Genomic DNA, 16,232 nt, shown 5'->3' with positions numbered 1-16,232 from the left:
ATCTATCTATGTTTTATATGCTCAACTTCAAAAGAAAAATACCCTTACTTCTCTTTTTGTAAGAGTTAGTATCCTATCGGTATGTAAATCTATAAAAGAATTGTTTATTTAAAAAACTTAGCACAAAAACCAGCAAATACATGTTAAGAAGGATTGCTAAATAAACATATTATAAAGTACTATAAAATATTTATTGTTTACATATGCATTATTACTATTCAAATATTGTTTCTATGCAGAGTCACAACCCTGATAATGTTCAACCACAATTTTTGCACAATGACTTCTGCATATGCATTGTGTAATTCCTTCATTGCTGGTTGGTGTACAAGTTATCAGATGAAGGAGAAGAGGGTAAAGGCATAAGTAAAATGAAAAAATAAATAAATAAATAAATATATATATATATATATATATATATATATATATATATATATATATATATATATATATATATATATATGTGTGTGTGTGTGTGTGTGTGTGTGTGTGTGTGTGTGTGTGTAGAATGATATAGGCTACAGTAGGGAAAAAAAGGGGGGAAACCCTATAAAAGCTTTATCTTCCAGAGGACTGCCAGCTTCTTTTTACGCTAAGTAATAAATAGATATGAATATAAAAATATGAAATAAGAAAAGAAATAAAAATCATATACCAAATCCATCCACCATAGGCTATTGTTGCTCCTATCAATTTTATGCTGCTCGCTCTTTCTCTTCTGTCTCTCTCCATCTTACTTTGTTTTTCAATACTTTTCTATTTCTCTCTGTATTCATGTTTTTCATGTCTTTCTCAATTGTTTTATGGTCACTGAACTGTGATATTGAACCGCGCCATATGATGTCAGTTAAGTGTCAGACACTTAACTAAAGAATTTAGAACCAAATAGCACTGTGGATCAAAAGAGAAATCAATGTTGAATATTAAACAATAAAATGAGAATATTTTACTGAATCCCAGCTAAAGATTTTGGAAAAATGCATATAATTCATTTGTTAGTTTTATGCTTAAAGCTTCAAAGGAAAATGAGCTGATTACTTCCAAAGTTGTGCCACGCAAGGTTAATTTAATCTTAGCAGTCATCTCAGGTTTGTCTACCTTTAGAATTATGCTCTCAGTATAGGTTAATACGAAATAGTTCTCACAAAACAAAAATACTATTGCAAAACACTTTTAAAAAGGCAACACAACTTTACATTTCAGAAAAAAAGTACAAAACTTGCTGATGAAAACTTACATTTGCGACTTTTAAGTTCCGAACACATTGCTGGAACATTCCTAACCAACAACAAGGCAACTTTACATTTACACAAAACACTTTTACTATTTTCAGAACACTTTTACAAGTTTACCAAAACCCTTTTACAAGTTCAGGAAAAGTAATTACAAAGACGTGACCTGGAAATGATATTGTGATGTTGGGCCAAAACAGGAAATCACTCAGTAGGAGAACCGGTTAGTGAGCAGCTTAACTAGCAGTAGTCTTTAACTTATTTTGTGGCAACTGTTGACACAGATTGGACTTTCTTGCTAATGTTGAGGGGGACGTGATTGACTTCATGGACTGCTTTGCTAAGTATTTTGATGAAGGCCACACATACAGTGTGATTGTTGACATGATGGAAAGGCTATATACTGTCTGCTTGTCTTTACGGACTGTAAAAGTTCAATTAAAGTATATAATGTAGAAATTTTCCATAGAAAAAGCCTGCCAGCATTAAATTCAGTCTGCTTGCTGGCATTTGTTCATGGGAAACTGGTAAAAAAAAATGAATTCTCACTTTTACAATTTGAACAGTCAAAGTCATTGCAAATACGTAATATCACCTCCGCATCACGTCCTTGTAAATGTATTTCCAGAATTTGTAAAAGGGTTTTTGTAAACTTCTGAAAGTATTTTGGAAGATTTAAAATTGCCTGAAAATTGTAAAAAAAAAAAAAATGTTTCATGTCAGTGTAAAGTTGCTTTGTTGTTTGTAAAAATGTTCCAGCAATGTATTCAGACCTTTGTGGAAATGTTTGGCATCTGCACATGTAGTCTGCATCAAGTACTGTAAAAGTGTTTTATACACGTTTTTTCCTGCAATGTAAAGTTGCTTTTCCCCTGCTAAAGCGCTTCATAATTATGTTTTTGTTTTGTAAGAAATATGTTGTGTTAACCTCGATTAAGCGTGTACATTGTGAGGCAACTTGTGAATATAAGCCACCTCAATTTTTTCAGATATTTTTTCAAAATAACAACATGAGTTATCCTAACTTTTTGAAAATATTGTAAAATATATAATTAAGGCATTTCTTTCAGACTGGGTCGTTAATAACACATTTTTTTCAGTGATGTAACAGGGTCAGATGTGTTTTCATTTCTGATTCACCCACTCTTTAAAGAAGAATTTGACAGGAGAAAAAGTGCCTGCCGGCCCTGCCCCACTTTTTCATACCAAGGGGATGTTACGTAACGTTACTTGCTCAATTCTTCACTTCTTTAACACATTTTCTCTGCATGCATTAATTTATCCAGCTAGTGTTTTTCAGAGTTTGTCCAAGTGTGAAATTACCCCCCAAGTGATGACATTCATGGGACACTGAACCCACTGCGTGTTGCTTAAAGCTCAGAGAAGATGCAGCTGTAACGTAAGCAGAGCCTACAGGGTCACTTCTCTTTAATGGTTCGTCTTTGAAGTAATGTCCCTGATAAGAGACTAATGATGACTGATAACAAGCTGCATGAACAGTCATTTCATGCAGCATAGGTGTTAATCTGAGTGAAATAATAAAGCAATAGACAAACTGCTCTTTTTGTGGGCGTCAGGGTGTCGTAGGATTACTCTTTCAACATATTTAGCTTGTAATTCAGCCTTTTTTTTTTAGACATTACCACCTGTTCAAAGTACAACAGGATGCCATTTCACTTTTGGAGAGTGCTATTCCTCATTAAATGCAGAAAAAATGATGTTGTACAAATTTCATATTGGGATGGGTGGGTCATGCATGTTTAAGCAGTGATAACTCAAAAACTTATGAAGAAATTTAGATGGGTGCCAATGCAGCTCCTGGTCGCCACCATAGGGTGCAGCTATTTTACAAAGACAGAGCACCTGTGTGGCTATAGACACAGAAAAGATCCTAACATGTGTGACTAAGGGGCTGTAGACTGACACTAACATATAAACACATTTACAGCATGATGTATGTGTGTGTGTGAATGAGAGAGAATAAGAGCAGAGGTGAAGGGATGCGTGTCTGTGTAAAGAGCGCTAAAAAAAAAAAAACATCAAACAACCAAGGGCAATTCACAAACATGCTATAAAAAAATCTTGAACCATGAGTGCCAGAAGGGTTGGAGAAACACATGCATGTAATTTATTTTACCCTAATGTGAACGGAGTGTAAAAAGTGCCAAGTTTAAAACACAGGAGATTTGCTTTTTGGTTTGAGAATCCAGGTTTAATTTGAATGGGGGTTAATGAGAGAAAAGTTGCTTGGAGCATAGCTCCAAGTCTGTAAGTCTCAGCTCTTTCACACCCGAGGTTCATTCTGAAGCCAACTTAAATTCCTCTGTTTTGTTATTTGATTGGTGTATGCAGAGGAAAAACTGAGCGTGAGACACACTTGTTTGAGAAATGATCAGAATAATGTTTTGCAATGGACTGGCGACCTGTCCAGGGTGGACCTTTATTGGACTAAGCAGCATAGAAAATGACTGAATGAATTTTTGGGGCCAGATGTAGCATGCAAAGGGATTTTGGGGAATTTTCTTTTTTTTTTCCCTAAAAAATAATCTGCGTTTGTGTCAAATCTGTAAAAGATACAAAAATGTACTTTTACTCAATTAAGATTTTTTTTTTATTTTTTTTTTTTATCTTTTATGGCCTCTTAAAATGTTGAATACTGTTTTAGGTGAAAATACACCTGAGCTGTAAATTTCCAAAGTAAGCAAAATTTTTCTCTCATTTCAGCCAAATTCCATTCCTTCCTATGGAACAAAAAAAAAAAATCAAGTATTTTACAAATTACAATAACACCATAAGACTTTTGTACAGCAAAACGTATAACATACTATTTGCAGTCAAGATGCATGTTTTGATATAACCTTTGTGGAGGGGTAGAGTTGAAGCTGTGGGTGGAGTTGAACGCTGAAAGTCATGAAATTCACTGGGAAATTCACAGACTTAACTTCCCAAATGTAAAGTGAACGTGCAGAGCTTCACCTATGACACACACTTTCATTCACTCAGAATCATTGTTTACAGACACCTGACTCATACCAACAGGATCAGGCTGACAAGGGAAAGAAAATGTCTTTTGTTTTACACGACCTTCACCTGATAAAAGATGCAGGCCACAGGAAAAGCAATTGTGTGCCACAGCGGAAATTTAATTTCAATCTTGAGAAGACAGTAAACAGGAAAAAAAAAAATCTCAAGAGCATATGTCTGAGGGGAAAGGGTTGGCGATACTGTTGCTGGAAATAGTCTTGTCTTCATCTACTATGCTCCTGTCCGTTTTAAGTTTCAGCTTTTTTTTACCCCTGACTTTGACTCTTCTCCTACTGAATCCTAACTTACCAGTATGTCTTTATACTTATAAATACTGTTCAGGATAACAGGGCTGGAGGTTTCACTGCTTCTTTTTAGTTGTAAATACATCTGGAAAGGGTTGAACATTTCAAAGCACTGACTAGAGACAAATAAACCTAGCCAAGACTTTGCCTTCTCTTTGGCTTCCCTTGTCTCTCTGAGTTCCGCTCTGTTCTCCATGTTGCTGTTTCCTAATGAGACCATTATGACACATTTTTTAGAACAATTTCACTCCTCTCTAATTAAGACTGTTTCAAACTGCCCCACACATCACTAGGAGACATTTATAGCTTCTGTTTTGGTGCATGGAAAAATGGCTGGATGTCTCTTTTTCTTTGAATGTTATTTTAACTGACTTACAAAAAGATATATGTAGTAAAAAAAAGCACAAAAGACATCAAGAGGAGAAACAAACTTTTATAACTGAGGTGAACCAAGTGAATATAGCTTAGATTTCTTAAAGTCATGTATCTCTAAGGATATTTAGTGGATCTGTGAACCCAAATTACTATTAAACCATCCAGAAGCTTGCCTGATTTTTAACTTTGAGTTAAGCTTTAGCCTCATTCACGATTTAACAATTTATTTAAGAACTTAAAGCAGTCCTGCTGAACTTTGTGTTTTTTAGTAAGTTACCCCCTAACAATGTCTAATTTGGCATCAGCCTTGTATTCTGTCTCTTCTCTGAGCTTTCTCAGGCCAGTAAAAGTCAGTTAATTTTGTCTTATCGCTCGCTCTGTCACTTTCTCTCTTTCTTTTCCTGTTTTATGCCTTTGCAGAATTGGACATGGTACCCATTCAGAACAGCCTTTTGTTTGATATCCGGTTGCCAGAATGTGACACAGTTCAGTAAAGAGAAGGTTATGCTCCAGGTTAGAACACAAAGTTGTAAAGTATGTTTTGTTTTTGCATCAGGGTGCTGCAGGGTGATTACGGCTCAAGGAATATGCATAATTATTGTTACTGTCCCATCAAAACAGGTCAGGAAACAATAACAACATACACCACCTTATTTGCAGTTAAAAAAAAAAAAAAAGAAACTGTGAGACTAGACTTGACTAAAAATTGCCAGACATGGGCCACTGTTAGCTTTCTGCATTCTCTAATCACAACTAATGACGTGATTTTATGTCCACAAAGATCACTTTCATAAAGACAAAATATTATGTTACTGCTGTATGACATGAAATAAGTTACAGGTTCAGAGATCACAAAACCCGGTTTGTCTCATTTATGACCTGTGATTGGCTGGAAGTTAAATGGGACATGTTAACTTTTTGATTTGTGTGTGTTTTTGTGTGTGTGTGTTAAAACAGGATGGAGAGAGTCAGTACATGTTCGAGCTGTTAGTAGCTGCGGCCAGTGGTTACAGCTCCAGTCCCCCATGTCTTTCTCTGTATAAATCATTAATCACGCTGAATCACACTTGGCCATTCCTTCAGAAAAAGACCAGTTTAACATTTTAATACACTCTGACTACAATTTTTAATTGACTTTATATTGTTTTTATGTATATCCGGGCTTCGCACCTAAGCCCTTAAAAACCGCATAAAATTCTGCAATTCATTCACAGGTTTGCTTTCATAAACAGATAATATGAAAATAATTGTCACAATGTAGATAGTCACTAAAAATATTAAGTAGTGAGTTGTAAACATGTAGGTGGAAAAACTGCTGCAAAGTGTGAACCAGGAAGTGAAATTTTCCATTTGACATTAAGTGAAATTCTTTTCTCTTCTCTGCAAGAAACTGAATACTCAAAACTCAAAACTCAAAACGGGAAGATTTACTCTTAAAAAAAAAAAGAAGAGGGCTGAGTTGCTGAATTGTAGTCAAGTAAAGAAAGAGCAAATCTCTCCTTTGGATGCACCTGCTGCTGAGTCAAAGAGCTGGGAAAATGCCCAGCTAGGCAAAAAGGATTCCTCATCTCTTGATAAGTGTCTCAGTTGGCATCACTTCACTTTCCAAAAATAAGCTACTAAATAAGCCATTGGGATAGTTTCACTGGCATAGTGTGAAAGGAACTTGTCCCCGTGCCACATATTCTACCTTTCAAAAAGTATTCAAAGTTGACACAGTTTTAATAAGGCTCCATATGCTGCTCAGCAAATCTTTTCTTTAAAATAAAGTTATCACAGAGCACACCGAGGTCTAAAATTCTCTTACTTACAGGGACTTTCCAATTCATCACTATAGTTTCTGTATATCTACATGGTTTTTACATGAGACCATCATGTTGACCTGCTTTCAGGGTGCAATATGCCCATATTCTAGTGAGATCTGTGGTCTTAGAAGATAGTAGATACTTTTTACGAGTGGATTTTTGTGCTGGGTCTTAACAAACCAAACCGTGACTGTAAATAAAGTGAGCAGTTTGTGTGGAGAAGAGATTTGTAGCAAAATATGCAAATTTGATCAAAGATTAATCTCGGTTTCAGCCTGTAAAACTGGATTGCATTGGCCACAGACTGCAAAAGACTGAGGTTTCCACAGTCAATGCCGTCAAAATGTCTCCTCTGACAGGAGCGCCATAAGAACCACAAAAACACCTGACCCAGTTTTAAAGCTGCTGCACCAACCTAGCAACAATAGCCAGACAGACGTCAATAAACAGCAGGGAAAGAAAACACAATAGGCATAAAAATCCTGTTTGTCGCTTCTTAGATCTATTTTCCTTGCAGCAGCTTCTTTTCCCTGCCCTCTGTCTTCTCTAATTTTCCCTTCAAAGTTCCCTCTCCTTTCTGGCTTCCCGGGACTTGTCTTCAGGCAAATCCCTGGAGGGAGAGAGATATCATGCCAAGGAATTTTCACAACCAACCACAAAACAACCTGCAAATCCAACACTTTACCCCTGACTTGAGCCAGGTTTTCTTAAAGCCCAAGGGTCCAGCGAGGAGCCAATCCTTAATTCCAGTTCTAGCCTTTATCAGCACCCAAACTCAGACTAGAGCCCTCACACACCCGGACTCTCCATCCAATATCCACATAGTCCCCTGAGGCACAACGCCAAGCCTCAGCTGCATCCTTCACCGTCATCCTCCCCTTGACAGGACGACCAATCCGCTACACCAGCGGCTCTGGATGCTGCAGTCTGCCACACAGGATTAACTCACATTATACCAGAGGGATTACAGATCCCTCTCTTACCTTCTGCTTCACACCTTATACTCTAGCCCTCCTTCTCTGTCTGCTCCAATGGTCCCCTACTGCCATTATAAAAACTGTTTGCAGGCACCCATGCTCTTGAATGCACACACCCAAAGCATAGTAATGGACAAACATGGAGAAATCCTGCTAAATAAACATGTGAAGATGGATCTACTAATTCAATTACTTTGCAACTGATGAAATGGAAAAAAACGTCAATGATCCGTATGAAGAAACATGACGGGTTTAGTAAAGGGTAATATAAAAGAATATAAAAGAATGCATGAATCACATCAGTGTGCCAAGATGCCATCCTGAGAAAAAGAAGTATTAGCATGGCAAAAGTGGATGCACATGGTTAGCATTTAGCTTGCAATGGCACGTGTGAGGAATAATTATCTCTTACCTGACAGACATCGAAAACTCCCCTGGAGCGCTCTCGCTTTCTCTGACTAGAAAAGCTCCACACTCTCTGTGTCTGAGTCGACTTTCCGCCACACCACGAGATATGCGGCCTGCAAACCAGCTGGAGGCACGGCAGAAAAAGAGAAAGAGGTCATTGGCGTAACCGTTTTATACACATTTATGAAAATGACTGCGTGGGGGTCTGAAAAGCTGCAGCGACAGTAAAGCACAAAACCTTGACAAAGGAGTTGTTGTTAATGGATTTCTACTGGCTCTGATGTTTGAAGAGCATCTCAGAAAAGAACAGCGCTGACAGAAATGAAAGAGGCTCAAGTTAAGAAAGGAATGTGTGAAATATGTGAAGTTATTTAAAAAAATTTGCTGCTAAATTTGTACATGAAACAAATCCCCGAAAGGCTTGATTTTAGTCGTTGGCTGTGTAGCGTGAGTAACAGTGTCATATTTCATCTCACTTTTTGCTCATTGGCCTTGCTTAGTAGGGTAGTTTGCTTGGATGCAAGGCTTCTTTAAGTGACATTCTGTCTTCATGAGCCGATCGAGTCAAATGAACAGAAAGTCCATACAGTAAACTGTACAAATCATGTCATCCTGCTAATGGTTTTAGCTGTTAGGCCATAATTATATTTTTTTCTCGTGGCCCTAGGAAGAAATATGAAGGGCTGAAAAGGAAAGATAACACTCTGAGACACAAAACCCTGCAGATTCATCATAAGGGGTGCACAAGCTTGACTAGACAACTCCAACTTGACCATACGTCCGTGTTCATTAACAAGCCAAAGCTGATGGAATTGCTGTCTTGTCAGTTTGCTTTTTGTCACCACAAACGTAGAGCCCAGCTGGTGTTTGACTATCTGATGGGGAAAACAGGGTGTACCAGCAGATTTACTGTAAACACACGCCTATGGGGGGGAGGGGGCTGGATCGTGTGATTATGTAAGGCAACGAGCGAGAGGGTCCCTTTGGGTACGCTGCCTTATGCCAGGGTGCAGATGTCCAAAGCAGAGCAAAAAAACGCCCAGAGCTGTCCGCTGCACGCATCCTCACTGATGAGCTTTTAGATAGACCAGCGCTGGATGTGTTGAGTGTATTCATCTGATTCAAAGATAAGCTGAAACTGTACGTGCATGTGTGTGTACTTACGCATGTGGCCGCAGGTTAATGTAATTTTTTGGCACAAAGCCTTTCCTGTTGTGGAGCTCAGCTGTGTACCAGTTGGGATCATCTTCCATGTTGGTGATCTAGGAGCAAACACACACACACACACAAATGAAATGTCTGTAATAGTGTTTGGGTAGGCTTAAATGGTTGTGAAAGGTCACGTTTTTTTGTTTTTTTTTCAGCTGACATATATGAACCTGCCTTATTTTTATAACCCATTCTGAACTGGTTACGTATTGTTTCCTGGTCATTGTTACTTTTTATTGGTTTACAATCAAGATTAGTTATTCAGTACCATCAGTCAGTGTCTATATACAGACGTTTACATTGGCGTATATCCTTGCTCTTTCTCTCTCATACACACCGTATATATATATATATATAAAAATATATATATATATATATATATATATATATATATATATATATATATATATATATATTTATATATATATATATATATATATTTATATATATATATATATATATATATATATACATATATATATATATGTGTCAGTGTCAGTTACATGGCAGCCAATAGTTATATATGAATGGGCAGTAGCTGCACTGGCACCTATCAAAATCCATCCATACATCCATCCATCTATCCATCCATTTTCTTAACCGCTTTGTCCAATTAAAGGCCATGGAAAGCTGGAGCCTATCCCTGCAATCATTGGACGAGAGGCAGGTGCACCCTGGACAGGTTTTCAGTCTATCAAAGGACAGCACAGAGAGACAAACAACCATCTATGTTAACAATCACTCCTAGGCACAATTTAGAGTAACCAATTAACCAAACATGCATGTCTTTGGATGGTGGGAAGAAGCCAGAGTTCCCGGAGAGAACCCACGCATACACAGTGAGAACATGCAAACTCCACACAGAAAGGCCACTGTTCAAATATGCAATAAAACCTTGGGATGTGTGTTATGTCCACCAATTATTTCTAGTCAGAGGGGATTAGCCTAAGGAAGGAAACCCTCTCCCAGCTTAGGCTGCTGCGACCCACGACTCGTGGCCTGCAACGCGACCCCGGATATGCAGATGAAAATAGATGAATGAACAGTGGCGATTAGGTGGGTACCTGTGTTTGTCTGTGTTGTTGCTGTTATCACTATTTATATAATTACTTATGGTTATTTGCAGTTTGTTTTTGTAGCTAAATTTAAATTTTAAACATTTATTTTATCGCTTTTAATAATTTTATTTAGTCACACGACTTGCCTCATTTCTTTTGTTTTTGTTTTTGTTTTTTTGCTGTGTAAAGCATTATGGTTTACTGTTATATGTTTGATAAAGTCCACCATGAATACTGGAGGGAGTGCTTATAGACTATAACTGCTTACTTACTGTTTTGTCTTTTTTATGTATTTTTATGGACTTTTTTTAAATCAATCTTTAAATAAAGATTGATTGATTTATTGATTGGATACAGCTTACAGTGGCTATATTATACACATTTCTGTCTAATTTATTTTAATATGCAAGTCCAGAAGGGCAAGAAATAAACAAGCATTTTTCACACACCCCTTCATTTATTTTGTGTTGACCCTCTCAGATCAGCGTCTGCCAGAAACAAGCAAACAGAGAAAGCTCCGCCCTATGTCCTGCCTGCGGGCTGCATCTGATTGGTCAACTACTAGGAGTAGTTATACTGAGCAGTGAAGGTGGATGTGGCATTCCTCTCTTCAACATGCACAGCCTCGGGAAGATGACCAATCACTGAGTCCCTCCACAGGACCTGACTGAAATTTCTAAGTAGAAAAAACTCTCTAAAACCAATCGTTTCTGTCGCCATGGAAATCAAACGTAGAGTGCTGGAAACCATGTATTTGGGTAATAAAAGAAACAGTGCCGCTCATATGTCTGATGAGTATTCAAAGCTATAACACCGTAGAGAGCTCAGAAAACTAGAAACAGCATAATAGAACCTATATAAAATATAAATGTATGTTGTGACAGAAGATGATAACTAATGTTACAGTGGATTCCAGCAGCTACAATACAAGAACAGATACATTGATTGGTTGGTCTTTCTGTGTTTACTTTCTTTCTGCAGATGCTTTTACTTCAACAAAATAAATCTTAATTTAACAATATGAATACATTATTAAATCTGTGACTGAAAAAATAAGAAATTGTACAGAATTTAAACCAATTTTTTTAACTAAAACTCAAAGTTTTGCTTTTGACAATGGACAAGACTATAAGCTGCTATGTAAGCATTTCCAAACACTCACAAAACTCTCAATATTTAACCAAAGTTTATGATTGGTCCTGCAATGATTCTTCTTCGCATTGCAGTTAGTGCTATGTGTTTTATTGGTTCCTACTAAAGTTACAGTCTTGACACGAAGATTAAATTTAAAAGCAACCAGTAAAATCTTAAATGTTTAAAGTGTGACTCAGTTCAGATAGTTCAGATAATTTCGTAGTAATTATAATGCCGGTTTAGATGAGGAAAAATCCAGTCACAGTGTTATATATTGTGCTTATATCACATATGATTAAAAAAATATTCCCAAGCCTGAAAATTAACAGCATTTTTTCTGCTTGAAGGGAGAAGTGTTCAATTTTATTGTTATAAAAATAGGCGTAACATCCTTGAAGTAACTTGTGCTCCAGATCAGATTTATTAAAGACATCGGAGATTTGTGACAATGATTTGTTTGTATTTATTTGTGTTTAGAAAAGCTTTTCAGAAACACTGTGCTTGTGATGAGGGCAGTTAAAAGCACATCCCATCGTGGTGTGCTCTTACTTTAATGTTTATCTGTTTTATTCCTTCTGTCACTGCTGCATTCAGTAGTCTAATCCAGCAGTAGCAAGGCTTGTCATTCTGATATTTTAAGATGCTTTTTTCCCTTCTTTTTCCCTTGTTCTGGTTGGCTTGCAGTGACACATTTTATAAACCTCTTATTCTCTTTATCCCTCATACCAAGCTTCGTTGCTTTCTCAGCGTTTGTCAAATTGCTTCAGTGTTTCATCAGTGAAATTAAAACGATTATAGTTATGTAAGATAAACAATAGTTGACCAGTTAGACCTTGTTTTATGTGGTATATGATAGATAAAACCATGTTTTACACTTAGTTCCCAGAAGACACTTTCAAAGGATCAGTCTAATATTGTACCTTCACTTCTTTTATTGGCTGAAAATGACTTTAAGTCCCTTTGAATGGAGGCCAATCAACAAAAGCAGCATTATTTCAACACTGTTAACAGCAACAGGTTTGCCTAACAAACTCTGATTTCTATTATGTTGACTGATGGAAGTACTATTAGAATACATGGTCACTGTAGCTAAATTTCGTTGAAAATAGAAAACGAAAGTCTTTGTGTCCGTTGTAACAGCTTGGTCATACTGTCTTTAATCTTTAAACAGAATATCAAATCAGCCCGTTTTTTTTTTTTTTAATCTCTATAGCTATTTTTTATCATTTCTCTATGAGTCAACACTCATCTCAGTCTGATGGATCCAGCCACGCACAATTCAGCACAATAAAAAAAATTAACAAAACAATTCACCCCAATAGCATGACACATAAGCTCCTATTCATACTGTCAAAAGGATTTGGAAATTCAGCATCTCTAGGACCAATGGCACTGTTTTCTCCTAGAAATGTCAGTTACGGCATATAAAAAGCACTTATTAACACCCAGGAGTACCAACATGGAGCGTTTGTTTATTTAATATAATTCTTTTGCTTGACGCATTTGTGACTTTTTTATGCTCTTTTAAATCTGAGGCCATCTGGTGCTTCAAGTAGAAGTGAACAAATATGAAGAGTCATTTAAAAGTAGCATTTGACACCAGTCTGAACCAGGACTGGAGGCAGCCAAGACAGTCATTTATTCATCATGGGGAAATAAAGCGTGACACATAAGCCAAGTAGTGTCTAGGTGTCTAGCCTACCTAAGTTTATGCAAATGCATGACTGCGACCATAAAGCAAATCCACATTAAAGGCAACTATAATTACTCAAGCATCAGAACTAAATGCCACCTCATGTCGACTGCAAGCACAAATTGGTCTGCAGCAGAAATTAGAAGAAACTTTAATGATGTGTTCCATTAGAGGAGAGTGTGTAATAGTGTACAAAAGGGAAATTACATACTAAGGTGTTATTATCTTGTGGGATCAAAGGCATATCATGGCTTGTTTTATAAAAATCGACTTTACTAAAAACTTCTCAAGATTTCCACACAACCTTTGAGTGTGAGGGGGAAATAAATTAAAGCTGAACAAGTGAAGCACAATATAAAGAAGCAATAGATCCCACTGTGACCTATCAAGGATTTATCCATGTATGACTGTCAAACAGCTGGTGCCACAGTGTGAGTGGAGAGTAGAGCTCTGGCTCTTTAACCCCGAGGTTTACAGTCAGTGTTCTAAAGGGACAATTTTCCACCACAGTAATTTCCAGCTGTGCAGGGGAAAAAGAGAGAGGAAAAAAAAACCTAAAGAACTACACTGCTATGCCACATCGGGAAATGTTTATCTTCTGTCTTACTGATGGATGAAAAGATTGATGTGATGCCTCTCTTGTGGTTGTAATGTAAATATCAAGCTGTACCCAGGTGCTAAGTGGAATGAATGATTAAATATTAAGAACATAAGAAGCACAAAAAGAGGGGAAACTGTTGCATAAAATGTAAAAATTTCATTTGTTTGATTTAAAATGCTGTGGATGTTGTGTGAGGGCCGATGTTCAGACAAACTGCAATGTGTTTCTAAACCCCAATCATACAGGATACTGAGTCGGATGCTTAAATGTAGGCAGAAAGGATATGAAATTAATTAACAATTACAATAATTATAAAAGGCTGAAAGTAGGAAAATTACTGTCAAAACTGAGCATGACAATATGATGGCAAGATGATTTTTTGACAGTTTAAACAAAAACATCCAAAGGATTGTCACTGCGTCTACTCATTTCCAGCCTGTATGTAAAACTAAGCTATAATCAGCAACTCATTTACTTTAAATCAAGATGCTATCAGTTTATATTTTCTAGAGCAATAAAGGAATCAATAAACTTGTTTCTAAAACAATCATCAGTTTAATCATTGACATTTACACAGCTACCTGGGGTCTAAAACAATTCTTCACCAACATAAGCAACAGTAAAAGAGACAGTGAAGCCATTTCTGTGCTGGTTTTGTTTGAATCTTTCTTAAACTATCAAGCAATACCTGTACATCTATTTATTTATTTACACATTATTTATTTATCCCAAGTGTTTAGGATGAGCAGGGCTAGATAAGCATAAAACCAGGACTTTAAACAGGAAGTCGTTTTGTCTTAGGAAGTTAAAGTTCTTATTGTAATTGTCACATAGATAGATGGATAGATAGATAGATAGATAGATAGATAGATAGATAGATAGATAGATAGATAGATAGATAGATAGATAGATAGATAGATAGATAGATAGATAGATAGATAGATAGATAGATAGATAGATAGATAGATAGATAGATAGATAGATAGAACTTTGTCTTACCTTGAGCATGTCTCCCTTGTTGAAACTGAGTTCATCAGCCTCTGTCGCCCGGAAGGTATACATTGCCACTGCTTCCATGCTGAACCCCCCCAGCACATACACACTCACTCACACATACACACTCAAACACACACACTGGTTCCCCCAATAGTTCCCCAAGAATGGGGAGTTAGACAAGGAGGAGATTGGTATGACAAAGACAGATGACAGGAAAGGACACAGTTAAAAAAGAAACAGGAAGAGGAGAACAGAAGAAGAGAGATCTGGTCTGTCCTTGGAGCAACAGAGCGAACGGCGTAGGAGAGTCAGAGCAGAGGATGAGAGTGAGCGCACTCGGTGAGGGGAAAAACACGACTGGCTGCTGCTCAGCAACACACAGCCATGAGTAACACTCTGAGAGACACAGAGCAAGAGAGAGAGAGAGAGAGAGTCAGATCGGAGGGGCAAAAGAGTGGGAGGCACTTCCTGTGTATATATTTGTCTTATGCACCCGATGTGGCTTCTGTGGATTGTGTAAATGCTTCATCAATCTGTGTGTGTGTGTGTGTGTGTGTGTGTGTGTGTGTGTGTGTGTGTGTGTGTCTGCGGTTTGTCGTTGCAATTTTTCCAATTCGAAAACTATGTTCAGTGTCACACTTTGAAGCTCTTGTTAGTTCCTGCTCATTTATCATTGCCCATTAACCTGTTTCAAATGAAGCAGGAAGTACATTTAAAAAGTCATTTAAAACCAATTTAAGAAGTTATTATTGTTTTACTTTTTCATTAACTTTTTGTTCAAAAAAGAAAAATAAAACTCAACAAGGAGCCTCTTATGTTGTGTTTGTTGTCTCGTGATGGACCAGATGCTTTTTACTGGGTCAGGGTCTGGAGTGTAGCCAGGACAATTTAGCGCTAATGCTCATTTCATATCCCAAAAAATTCTGGATTGGGCACGTTTTTTGGAATAAAATTAATTCACCTCCATATATTAAAACAGCAAAACAGGTGCATACATACACACACACACACACACACACACACACACACATATATATACATATATATATATACACAGATAAGGTTTTAGAATCAGGCAACCTGTTTTGGTTGGTACAAGAGACCTTAGGATAACTGGTTGAACTTTCCACTCTGCCGCCCAGAAGCGTGCTAATGAACCAATGAAATGATCTTGTCTGAAAGATCATGCAAAGGCAATGATCATGACCACACCAAACAGGAGTCCAGGTGGAGGCTGTGCAGAGAGTAGCAAAGAGTATCGTAAAATGTAAGCAGGTACGGCATGCATGGAGCATCATAATAAGGTGGCTGGAATAGTATTCAGGGAACATCTGTACCGAGTTTGGGGTGGATGTTTCATGGTCAAGTTGGGAAATACCATCTGAAAAATGATTAAAGATCATCATGATAATGAT

The 16,232-nt window shown here is 37.2% G+C and overlaps 1 protein-coding gene across 1 annotated transcript in view; it reads right to left on the bottom strand.

Moving 5' to 3' along the window:
- The window catches only part of grapa (GRB2 related adaptor protein a), a 35,869-nt gene extending 20,801 nt beyond the window's left edge, over positions 1–15,068 (bottom strand). Inside the window, exons 1-3 of the mRNA XM_079253609.1 lie at positions 14,821–15,068; positions 9,291–9,388; positions 8,131–8,250 (exon numbers count right to left, since the gene is read on the bottom strand). Of these exons, the coding sequence (XP_079109735.1) occupies positions 8,131–8,250; positions 9,291–9,388; positions 14,821–14,898 (296 nt within the window). The 5' untranslated portion in view covers positions 14,899–15,068. The remainder of the gene's footprint in view (positions 1–8,130; positions 8,251–9,290; positions 9,389–14,820) is intronic.
- Positions 15,069–16,232: the final 1,164 nt, after the last annotated feature.

The sequence above is a fragment of the Telmatherina bonti genome (assembly GCF_933228915.1).
Source record: "Telmatherina bonti genome assembly, chromosome: 14".
Classification (NCBI taxonomy): Eukaryota; Metazoa; Chordata; class Actinopteri; order Atheriniformes; family Telmatherinidae; genus Telmatherina; species Telmatherina bonti.
Note: the sequence above shows the minus strand (reverse complement) of the source record. Positions and strands in the feature narration are given on the sequence as shown.